Source organism: Fringilla coelebs, assembly GCF_963513975.1.
Source record: "Fringilla coelebs genome assembly, chromosome: 7".
NCBI classification, from domain to species: domain Eukaryota; kingdom Metazoa; phylum Chordata; class Aves; order Passeriformes; family Fringillidae; genus Fringilla; species Fringilla coelebs.
In genome coordinates this window covers 20,594,670-20,607,129 of record NC_140035.1, presented here as the reverse complement: position 1 = coordinate 20,607,129, position 12,460 = coordinate 20,594,670, and the positions used below count along the sequence as shown (strand labels likewise).

The following is a 12,460-nucleotide window of genomic DNA, read 5'->3' as shown; positions in this document are numbered from 1 at the left end:
GAATATTTTTTTCAGACCACAATACCTACACAAATAAATAATGGTCAGTTGATCATGCAGCGATTGAGATGAGATGGGCTTTACAAAATACTTTCCCCTCATGCATAGTATGTTACACAGATTAAATAACTTTACTCTAAAGACTATAAGATATGTTATAAATTGTTTTCAGAGATCACTGTAATTTTTTATGTACCATGTCAGTTATTTTTAGTAAAGAATTTCTCTGTATTCGCTGAATTTTTCAGACTACTATTAGCAGTGGATATAATTAAAAATTAATAGAGACTTTATAGTGCAGAAATGATTTTTTGCAATACTTTCTACATTTGAAGTGTGTACCCTAGCAAGCTATTTACACTGTGCCACAGCAAGGGCCTAATTTTTAATGATGTGTGTCAACAACTGTGTGCCTAGTTTGCATATGCATGCAGATTAGGTATTTGTGAAGTAAGTGGTATAATTGGACATTTGCACCTGCAAATATCTAATTTCTGCATGCAACTAATGTAAATGCATGATAATATAGAAAAAAAAAAACAGGTCTTGGTATGTTTGTCTTAAAGTATTTTCTGTATATATCTGGCTAAAAATCAAATTGCAGAAATTCTCTTGTTAAACCAGCTGCTCTACAGAACCAGAGTGTGATAACATTTCCATGATCTCAAGTTAATCCTCCACATGTGCAAATGATCTGTGCCCCCCGCACTAGCTCAGACTTGGTGCCAATTCCAGACTGCTGTATGTAGTATATACATTCAATTCCTTCTTCTCTAGTCCTGTACTGTGTCTGCTCTCCCAACTCCTCTCTGTAGCCACAAATAAAAGGTCATTATTTTGAGAAACTGAAAATCTTTGCCTGTAGCACTGATTTGATATGATATATGTACTTTTGAAAATGGGACTGGTGTACTCTCAGACATGTGAGTCTGATCTCCTGTGTAAGAGCACGTTTTTAAAGGTGTTCAAATTTTGCTCTCAGTTGCATCAATAACCTCAGTCATGCTAATTATTTTGAATTTCTAATTAACAAAATGCACGCACATTTAAATCTGTAATGCTTTTGACAACCAGTATGTTCTCAGTGGCTACACTGTGCTGGACACTACACCCTTTTTATACAATCATACAATAGAGCAAAGCCACAGAAAAAGGTGGAAGCTCTGAGAATGAAGACCAAACTGCCAGTAAGCGTGGAAATGCATGTCAGAGAGAAAACCAGAACTGGTTAGGACAAACCCACATTTTAACAGGGCAACAGAGTCCCTGTGGAGATCAGAAAATAATACGTACAAACAGAGGATGAATTTAAGAGAATTATCAGTGGAGTGATATCACTGAACCACCAGTAAAGTGAAGGCACACAGAGGATGGGCTGAACTAAGAGGTTAGCTGGCCAGCTTGCTCACCGTGTTGGGCAGTTTAGCTCAGCAACAGGAGCCGCTGTTGTCACTTGTTAACTCCTGTAAGTATTCAGCACGTCCATGGGTGTACTATACTGCCTTACTAATAAATACTGTCAGCCTTAGCTAAGGCTTATGGTCAGAAGCTGAATTAGTAGATCTAGCTTTATCAATAATAAAGGCCCAATTCACGTTTTTGCTAACTACAAGCACAAGTCCCCCTCAATCTTCCTGGAATAGGATTTTAGCAAAGACTTACCTCCCAGGTTAACGAGAGACGGCTCACAGCAACATTACTCAGTCCCATAATAATAGCGAAAAAGGAATTCAGATTTTTGTATTCTTTACAGCTGAAACACAAAGGGCCAGGTTTTAAGTTGTATATATCAGTTGGAGCAGTACTTACGACAGCCTTGAGAGAGCTGAACCCAGGCATCTAGCTTAGAAGTGACTGAATTTAGGCAGGCCTGGCCAGCATACCTGCAGACACCTCTTCACCAATGTGCTAGCACTTCACCACACTCTGGAGGCTTCTTTCCCTTCCCTCCTAAAATGACCACCCTTCTTCTACTTCACTGGGTGCCAGCTTCTGCAAGGACTTCTAGTCTTTGAAGCAATTCTCCACCCGGAAACACAGCCCTGAAACTGGGCTCAATTCTTTCCCAAGGGATACCAGAACAGTGTAAACAACTGTTTACACATTTCTTCATTTGCTGCAGAACTTGCTGACAGCTCCTGAACAACTAATGAATACTTGAAGCTTTCCTTAGGCAATCTTCATTGCAGTTTACAGGGCCACTGAGTCTTTTGAAAGGGAGATGACCAGCTGCCTAAAGATGCCCCCTGCCAGTGACCCCTCCTGCAGTATAGGATTTCTATTACTTATAGATTCTGGGACTTCTAGTATGTTTCAGGAAAAGAGCAGCCATTTGTTACCAGCTTCATTAAAGAGGTGCTTGGCAAAAGGAGCTCCAGGTCACACTCCATCTCTAATGCAAAGAAGGATTTTGCTATCAGTCAGGAAAAACTGGAACATGTAATTAAGTGCTATGGAAGAGCCAACATATGAAGGAGTAGATACAATCTGATGGGCATGGACAACACAACTGCTCCGCTGGGTCTGCATCAGTGGCTCACTGGCTCAATAGGAAGGGAAGAGACAGAACAAAGCCTATCAGAAAAAAATCTCACAAAATGGCATCTCACTGGGTTTTTGCAAATAGTCTCTTAGTTTTCTCAACTGATGTGCCAACATCCAATTTCAGCACCTCAGTCTCTGTTTCTTCAGCTGTGAGTGGCTTTCCTTAGGGGTTAGTATTGAGACTGTTGGGGCTTAACATCTCTATCAGTGACATGGACAGTGGGCTTGAGTGCACCCTCAGCAGGTTTGCTAATGACACCAAGCTGTGTGGTGCAGTTGACATGCTGGATGGAAGGGATACCATCCAGAGAGACTTTGACAGGCTTGAGGGGTGGGACTGTGTGACCCTCATGAAATTCAACAAGGCCAAGTGCAAGGTCCTGTACCTAAGTTGGGCAATCCCAAGCACAAACACAGGCTGGGTGAAGAATGGATTGAGAGCAGCCCTAGGGAGAAGTACTTGGGGATGCTGGTGGACAAGAATCTTACATGAGCTAATAATATGTGCCTGCAACCTCAAAAGCCAACGATGTCCTGGGCTGCAGCAAAAGCATCATGGCCAGCGGACCAAGGGAGGTGGCTCTCCCCTACTGTTCTTGTGGGGCCCTACCTGCAGAGCTGTGTCCAGCCCTGGGACTCCAACATATGATGCACATGGATCTACTGGAGTGAGTGCAAAGGAGGGCACTGATGTGGTGAGACACTGAACAGCCTGCCCAGAGAAGTTGTGGCTGCCCCATTCCTAGAAGGGATCAAGACCAGGTTGGATGGGGCTTTAAGCAACCTGGTCTAGTGGAAGGTGTTCCTGCCCGTGGCAAGGGGGTTGGAACTTGATGATCTTTACAGTCCTTTCCAACCCAAACTATTCTGATTCTGTGATTTATCAAGAAATCTTTAACAAGATTCAATCTATAATTCTCATATTTTTAATTCATCATTGAAGCTCTTAGCTCCTCTGAGGTATCCTTAGCTTCAGACAAAATTAGTACCATCATTTCATCCTACCGACTTCATAATTGCCACATCACCCTATTCTCCATCATCCCTCATCCACACCATTCTATTCTTTCTGTACCTCCATTTTACCAGATTTTTTGAGGGATGTTTTGAGGGAGTGAGTCTTTGAGATCTTGGCCTCACTTGTGTCTGCATCATGTGAACACGGAGCATGTGAATAAATGATCTCTCCCATATGATGGTTTATCTATTGGGAGATTGATGCCCTCTCACATCTTCTGTCAGAGCTGCTCATACAAATTCTCCCACATCAGATTAGCAACAGTGAGCAAGGATAGAATGGATAAACTGAAATGCTAAAGCTACACCAACCTAATCTACTAGTCCAGGTCAGGGAGTGCCTCATTAGTGGATCTGAGGGGAGAGAAAGATGAAAAGCAGACAGGATAGGTTGTCACTCATAACCTCTTCCCGAGGCACAAGTAAATCCATAAAGAGATTTCTGTCCATAGCCCATGACAGGATTAGGAATAAATTATGGCAGGGTAAAATAATTTGTAACACACAGCACTAGTGCTCAAACAAAGTAGGCAGCTGCAACTGTATCTGCAATATTTAATTTGAATCTATCTTCCTATTAAAAAGGAAATGTTTTGCCAAATACCCTGTTAAGGAATACAATTTGACTAAGTCCCAGTTAAAATCCATTTAGGCACATGATGTTCTACCTCAGATATTCAGTAAATTCTACAGGGACTACTATAAATAGCTCAGTTCCAGATAAAGGACCCCTGTAAGGCACTAGAAACAATGCTACATTGCTCTACTGCATATAAACTCCATGTAAAATGTCAAAAAGTGGAACTTCTAAAGCACCACATCAGAGCACAGGTCCCTCTGCCTCACAGAATGGACTGTACCAGAAAAATCTTATTGTTAGGATAAATAGCAAACACACACATACACTCTCTGGTCTCCAAAACAAATGTGTATATGGTTAAGGTCTCTTCATACTTACACAAGCATATCTTGCCATTTTCTCTATAAACACACATTTCAGATTTCTTACAGGCTCCCTGGGCTTATATGCACATGTACAGAAAGGATGATTTTCAAAACGGAATGAAAGTGTCTGAGTACACTGATACACAAGAAGGCTACTAAATAGCCTGTGGATATATCTGCAAAGAGGAAATACACACAAACTGCATTTGCAGATATCCATAAGAGTATGTGTAAGCATATCCCAGAAGGACTTTCTTGTACAATTAATATGGGAAGAACTCACTGTTGGAAATATAGTTCACTTCTCCCCTTTGTTTGAAAGTTTATTCCTACAATAGCTGGAGAAAAGAGATGAACCTGGTAACCTCTACATCCTTTTCCAGCAGATGCTAAAGCGACACTGGCTCCTGGAGCTGAAAGCACATGTGCACGGCACTCAGAGCCAGCACTTGGCCTTGTGCTTGCCTGCACAGACTGGGAGCACACATCAAGGGTGCATGGGGTGGCAGACACAAAATTATGTGCCTTCTGCAATGATATCTGCACCTCAAGCCACAGAACTGAAAAAAGCTTCTCAGTAGCAGTCATCTTTGAAAATGAGTACGTGCAAGGCATCTCGTTACCACCAGTCATGCCTAAGATTAATAGTGCAGCACTGAGCTGTTCTCCCTGAACACTTTTCTAATGAGTCTAGTACTTCTAGGTAGGGTAAAGTTCTCATTAGGTCTCAAGGATCTTCACAGGCAAAACTTCCTCAAAGATATTGCTTCAAGGTCTGGGCTTTTTCTCCTCTCTAACTTCGGTGCACTTTGTGTTTGTTTTAGTGCATGTGTAGCTGCTGTTACCATGGCAGCACTGCACAGAGGGCAGCAGCCTGGCAAAACTTCCCAGCGCCTTTCCAGCGGCTGGAATTAAACCTGCCCTCTTGGTTTGTACAGAGAAAAATCTTGTGCTTCGGATTTCTCTGCTTTTAGGAGACAAAGAGGACCCAGCAGAGCAGACTGCTTTTAGCTATTTATTTTTAGCATTGTAGTGATACCAGAAACATGGAAGTAAACAGGAGGTTGTCAGGCTGTTGTAAATAGCACAAGATTAAACCCATGACTCGGAGGAACTCGCAGGCTAGGCCAGTTTATTAAGGAGATATTTAACTGTAATTTTTAGGATACTTGATTTCAAGTGTTTATGGAAATTACTATTGTATCTTAATGACCACATTTCAGCATTTTCTCATTTCAGGCCTGAGATTAGGAAAGACCCCGACGTCTGTGCGGGTGCCACTGCCCTCTCCTGGGCACAGCCCGCCAGGCCGGCAGCTGCTTCCCACTCCTGGGCTGTGCAGTGAGATAATGGAATATGCAGTGCGTCTATTTTTAGAAACTAAAGAGGTAAATTCTGTCCTCTGCTCTAAATATAAAACTGATCCTGCATGCCCACCACCAGATTTTTAGATTCTTCAGCTCCGACCAATCGTAATCCAACTGCAGGGCCCAAAGTAGATCCCTGAAGGAAGCTGGTACTTGCAGAGCAGGGTGTCCTGGAGGAAAGAGCCATGCTGATCCCCAGATTTCTTGTGAACTTCAGCTATGTGCAATTACTAACTGGGAGGAGCATCACAGCAGCAATAGTAATCTATTCCTTTACACAACAACATGTAACGATGCAAAAAAGTTAAAATCTTGGTTTGACTGCAAGTAACAACATGTCTGTTGGTAGAACTGCCTAAAGGCTTCTAGCTACAATGCCCAGAGCTGTAGACAAACACTACTAACCTCAGCAAATTGGTTTTCAGGCATCAATAAATATACCATGAGCTGGAAAGGGAGAGAGAGCAGTTACTGCTCTGCTCTTGACTTTAGAGAGTTAAGGATGACATCTCTGGCATGAAGGTTCCAAACAGTTTAAATTTGGATAGTAATATAGGAAAACAGAAAGAATGCCTGCTATCCAACCTCAGACCCAACAGTTAGTAACAAGAGAAGACATTCATATTTTGCATTTTAAAAGTATTAGAAAAAAAAATCACAGAATCACAGAATCATTAGGGTTGGAGGGGACCTCTGGAGATCATCCAGTCCTACACCCCTGCCAAGGCAGGGTCACCCGGACCAAGTGTCCAGCTGGGTTTTGAACATCTCTGTGGACAGGGAGACTCCACAAACTCCCTGGGCAGCCTGTTCCAGTGCTCTGCCACCCTCAACAAGAAGTTATTCCTCATGCTGAGGTGAAAGTCCTTGTGTTTTAAGTTTAAGGCCCTTGTTCCTCATCCTGTCACTGGGCACCACTGAAAAGGGTCTGGAACTATTCTCTTGGCACCACATTCCAAGATATTTGAACGTATGGATGAGATCTCCTCTCAGTCTGCTTTTCTCTAGACTAAACAGGCCCTGCTCTTGCGGGCTCCCTTCCCATGAGAGATGCTCCAGACCCCATATCATCTCTGTGGCCTCCACTGGACCCTCTCCAGTAGCACCTTGTCTCTCTTGTGCTGAGGAGCCCGGCACTGGGCACGGCATTCCAGATGTGGCCTCGGCAGAGCTGAACAGAGGGGGAGGAACACCTCCCCTGACTAGCTGGCCACACTCTGCCCCATGCACCCAAGATCCCACTGGCACTCCTGGCCTCCAGGCCCACTACCAGCTCATGGTCACCTTGTCATCTATCAACAGTTCAAATCCCTCTCTGCAGAGCTAGTCCTCAGTAGGTCAGCCCCCAACCCATGCTGCTTCTTGGGGTTACTCTTCCCCAGATGCAGGACCCTACACTTTGTATCATCAGCAGACTTGCTGCAAATCCCAAATAGAAAGAAAGTGTCATCATTTTCATGCTACATCTCTTTACTGTCCTCTCTTGGTTTTCTCATTCAGGGCAATTCTGAGAATGGTTCTCCTGAGCAGAACCAGAAACATTACTGTTCTCAGGAAAATTAGGCTCAATTTTTTTCATATTTACTAATTCACATACTAATATTTGCTAATGTACGGAAGGGTAAATGAAGGATTCTCCTAATGAACTGAAATATATTTTCTCATTAATTTGATTTGTAAACATGGCCCAAAGAGATCATAGATCAAGGATCAATGGAGAGTAGCACAAGAAAGAAGAATATGTATTAATAAGGCTCTATACAGCCCTATAAGAAAACAGACAGAACGACCAAATACAGAATGTTTTAACCTCTACTCTGTGTAGCTGTCTGAAAAGAGAAAATAAAACCACATTGACTATACTGAACCTCACTTTCAGCTCCCACATGATTGCATACTTACTGGGCTGCTATCTTAATGTATTTCTTTAACAGCTGAACACGCTTGCTGAGTTGAGAGCAAAGGCAAATCTCGGTGACCACCCAGAACTGAATTTCATTGAATCTTCTTAAAAACAAGTCCAGATTTGCCGTGGTCTTTTTAAAATTGTGCCTTCCAAAAGTGTGATAGATCAATTCCAGCTAGGAAAGAGAAAACAGTTTGGAATTCTTTTTGAAGTTGCGTTTCTTCAAGGAAAGAGACTAAGACTGATCAGGTAAGTATCTAGCCTGAAATCTGCTCTGCAGTTTAGTTTACATTTATAGCTGCACAGATGACAAAGACTCAGGGTACAAATCCAGTATACAATAGCTGAGGCATAGTAAAAGTGCCACTACAGATTATATATAAACAGCTTAATACCTTAAAACAAACAAAAGTAATTCAACAAGCAGCACATGTCCAGAAGAAGTCTAACCTTCAAAACTTGTAGTAGCTTTATTGTAGAATTTTTGAAAATCAAGCTTAGAGGTGGTTTTGGAAATAATGCACAAAGCTACAATGTACAGTTAAACACTTTTTAATAGATTCTAACCTGCTGAATAGACAGATCCTCATACCTCATGCACGCAGTTGAAGAGCTCCCAGTCGTAAATTGTCATCTGATGTGCTAAGTCTTTGGAACTCATCAGTTCAAATGTTCCTACTGTACCAGTAGATGGTCCTTCTTGTTCTGGCAATGGTGCCTACAAACAAGAAAATATTATAAAAATATTTTAGACATGCTAAACATGTCTAAAACATATGGCTGGTGCTTTCATTCCATGATATTTCTAACTTTTTTTTTTCAGTGTGACCACTTTCCTAATCATGTTTCTAATTGTAAAACTGAAATTGTAGTAAAACTGAAATTTGCTTTAAAACACGGGTATTGGGGTAATGAGCAAAACCAGCACCCAGTATGCACAGGATATTCAGGAAAATTCTGAAAGCTCTTCAGAGACACTGTAAGAAAATAAACCAGACTGTTCTCAGTGTGTTATTTTTAACATTGTTCTAAAATTTGAATCTATAATACACATTGCGCTAACTAAAGCATGTGTGTTTGTTTAGGAGCATAGGTCTTTCCAAAAAACTTTTATGTTTCCTTTTTCACATACACAAATAACTAGGCCACCAAGGACAAGCCAAATACTTTTACATATTCCTGATTCTAATGATGAGAATTGCTACATCTAGAATGCTTCAGAAATCTGCAGTGATCTTCTGATCACTTATAAAATAAACCTTGTACTTTCTCTTTGACAGTACACAAATTTGATGCTCAATTTGTGATTGCAAATTCCTGGCTAGGCCGTTTAAAATGATATAAACACAATTTTATGAGAAAGAACCAAGTACAAACCGTTTCTGAAAGGCACTTCCATGCCACCCAATAAATGAGACACAATCTATGATTCTGCACACAGGTGAAGTATTAAACAGAGATTTAAAACACGGCTTGAGATCAAGTCAGATATGAAGTAGTCTGTTGTACCTATCAGGGTGAAGTGTTTGAACCAGCGCTGCTAAGGTACTGCCAACCAACCCCCCGGCAAACTGGAGGGTGAAACCCCCGCAGAGGCGCCGTGAACGCGCGGGTCACCGGTCCTGCTCCCAGGAGAGGGCGGCAGAGCTCACACACGAGTTTCCCAACTCCGAGCTCACCGCCTTTGTTAAACACGGAATGATGCAGCACGGAATTGTCAACAGGCTGCTTTCCCAGCACAAACTCAGGGGAGTCTGCCAGATTAACAGACCATTTTTAGATGCTGCAATATAAGAAATGAGCCTACTAAATAAGTCCTATTTTATATAAGAGTAATATACTAGCAACAGAAATAAGTTTGACTGGATTAATGCATCAAAACACTTTCTCAGTAGCACATAGTGTGTAGGGGATTTACTGCTGTATGAATTCTTGCTTTGTACTCTAGGGAAAACTTTCCTTTTAATTATTATCATCATACAAACTAACTAAAAAAACTTAACTAAATCATGAATAGTATCACCTTAAAAGCTTCATCTATAATTTTAAAAAATAGTAGAAAAGTATTCTCTAAAAAATCCAGAGCAGCCATTAATATTACAAAAAACTGCAGATTGCTTTGAATTGGGATTTGCACAAACACAAAATTTCTTTAGTTTATGACAACATATGAAATAAAAGTACAGTAGCTTTGTGTAGAAAATTCTAACTTGTGGAAATCTATGGAAAGAGAACTGCCTACAGATTGAAAGATGTCTTTTTTTCCCCGTTTGGAGATGAACGCAGCATAGCTGTTACCATAACAAACACATATTTTCCAAGGCTAGGAAAGAAGCACTTAGATGCAAACTCACAGCAAATTTGAAAATTCATCTACCCAGAACAATTTTCACATGGGAATTACCAAATGTAATGTGGACAAATGTTCATGAACAGAAAGCAGCCAGAAACTGGAATCTGAAAGGATTAAACTGGGAGGCAGCTAAGGCTGTAACATTTTTTGATTTGTTCATACCTCTTTGAACAAATGTAGCTGATAAGGGGTTGTAATTTGCTATGCAATGCTGAGGACCATTTTTAAGGTGCTGAATGTACTTCTGTAATTCTTACTGAATTCAGTCTAGTTGCTGAAAAGTAGCACATTGCAGCCCTGTATCTTACAGCTCCCTGCATCACTTTGAGTACTTGATGCATAGTAAATAGCAGGGAAAAGGTACAGAAAGCCAAGACAATTTGCTGCGAAAGCTATGTGTACATAGACAATGCAGAGCCATAAATAAGTACCCAGCACAGTTTTACTGATGCAACACCCCTGCTTTACAGTAGCATGCCCCATGAGGGTATCTACTTGGCAGGATTAATTAACCTTAAGGGAACACCAGAATTTAATAAGCTGAACAAGAGGTATCTCTGCATGGAACTACATATGCTGGATGTGCATTCCCTGGTTACTAAATTGAAAGCAGCAGCAAAGAATAGATTTTACCATATCCATAAAAGAAATCAGGCATACATACTAAGTGGCTTGTTAAAAGCATACAGGAGGCTGAAACAAGGCTAGGAGTAATAGAGTTCATGCTGACATGACTTGGCAATGACATTTGTTTTTAATGAAATAAAAGGAACAAAAAGTACAGTCAAATCAAACTCTATAAAAGCAGACCCCATGGAGATCGCCAGAATGACTGTATAAACTGTAAGTACTTATGAGCAATTCTACCTAAGAAAAAAACAGACTTTCTACCAGGAATATTTTATGTGATTCTACTTAGAATTATCTCAGATTTTGACACAGTATTTTGTGAGGATGAGAAATAAAACAAAATTAAGGAATTTACTGCTGGAATTAAATCTCCAGAATGCTTTAATTGATAACACTTATCTTAGAAAATATATCTCTATGACTTTGAGGAGATAATTGTGTAATGAAGAATTACTGCATGTCTTTGTAAGAATACCCAGCTCTTCCTAAATGCTCAGTGTGACAGAGAGAGTACCGGGATCAAGTTCTGTTATGTGGATCAGATGGATGGATTTCTGGTCTACTTCAGGGAATTAGAACATCAGATTGTTTTATTTTCAGGACTCATCCACTAGTTTTTGTCTGAAGTGAGGAAATGCAAAAAGGGCCAGGTGTCCCTGAGCACTGCACACATACATACCAAAGAATCGAACTGATCCCGAGGGCAAGCAAACAGCCGGCCATTAACGCTCAGAGTGGTGAACACTGAAACATCGTGAGGTTTGAGCACAACCTTTTCTGTAAAAATGAAACAAATTATTATTTATTACAATTTGAAGCAGGATTGATCTACCAGTGGCACAGATCACCCTTCTGCCCAGTAACTCAAGTATTCAGAATACAGAATAGAAGACAGCAAGATCCTCTTTTCTGAAGAAATGTGGTAAGCACAGCCCAAACCAGCCTCCTACAGAACCAGAATCCCAGTCCCAAACTGTCAGACAGGTCAAGAAGGCTGCTGCTTCTATCACTAGAAACTACCTGCAAAAATTAAGCCTAATTAGGGAGTCCATTCATTTATTGCTGAGCTGTAAGCATTTGGAGAACTGTTCTTGAAAGAAATTGCTCTGGAAGGCAGTAACTGCTCAAGGAAGTGATGGAAATGCATTACAACATTTCTAAAAGAGCATCACATCACAGGTAAAGAAAAGATAATGAAGTAACTCACAAAACAGTTTCTTCCAGCAGATGTTGGTGGTCAGCAAATCTCACAAAAAATTGCTTCAACTCCAAAAAGCAAAGCTGCCTGGTGTCAGTTCTCAGGAAGTGAGCCATTTTTGGCAGGCTCCACTGCTTGTAAAAATGCCTTCCAACACAGCTCTCATTACCTCTGTGTGTTTCCACACAGTCATACTCAACCAAAGCACTTGAGCAACACCAGTTCTCCAGCAGAATTCACCTGCTAGTGACTCTCACATTTCCACAGCCTAGAAGTGAGCCTGATCCCTGAGCCTCTGCAAACACTAAGTCTGTGTGTTTGGCACGAAGTTGCTCTTCAATGGTTTGCATGGACAGAGCAGCCAAAATGGTAGTGACCACTGCCAGAATATTGGCACTGCAGTGTTTGCTGACATTACTGATTCCTGAGTCTAGTATGAATTTATCCACACTTGAGTCCTATTTCTGTTGTTAAAAAACTCTTAGAAGTCTAACAGTGAA

At 41.1% G+C, this 12,460-nt stretch overlaps 1 protein-coding gene across 7 annotated transcripts in view; it reads right to left on the bottom strand.

Annotated features, from left to right (window-relative positions):
• The window catches only part of RAPGEF4 (Rap guanine nucleotide exchange factor 4), a gene marked incomplete at its 5' end in the record, with an annotated part of 141,706 nt that overhangs the window by 12,844 nt on the left and 116,402 nt on the right, over positions 1-12,460 (bottom strand). For all 7 annotated transcript variants that reach the window (XM_084209688.1, XM_084209690.1, XM_084209693.1 and 4 more), the window contains 4 exons: positions 1,663-1,753; positions 7,776-7,954; positions 8,372-8,497; positions 11,442-11,539. In XM_084209688.1, coding sequence (XP_084065814.1) covers positions 1,663-1,753; positions 7,776-7,954; positions 8,372-8,497; positions 11,442-11,539 — 494 coding nt within the window. The remainder of the gene's footprint in view (positions 1-1,662; positions 1,754-7,775; positions 7,955-8,371; positions 8,498-11,441; positions 11,540-12,460) is intronic.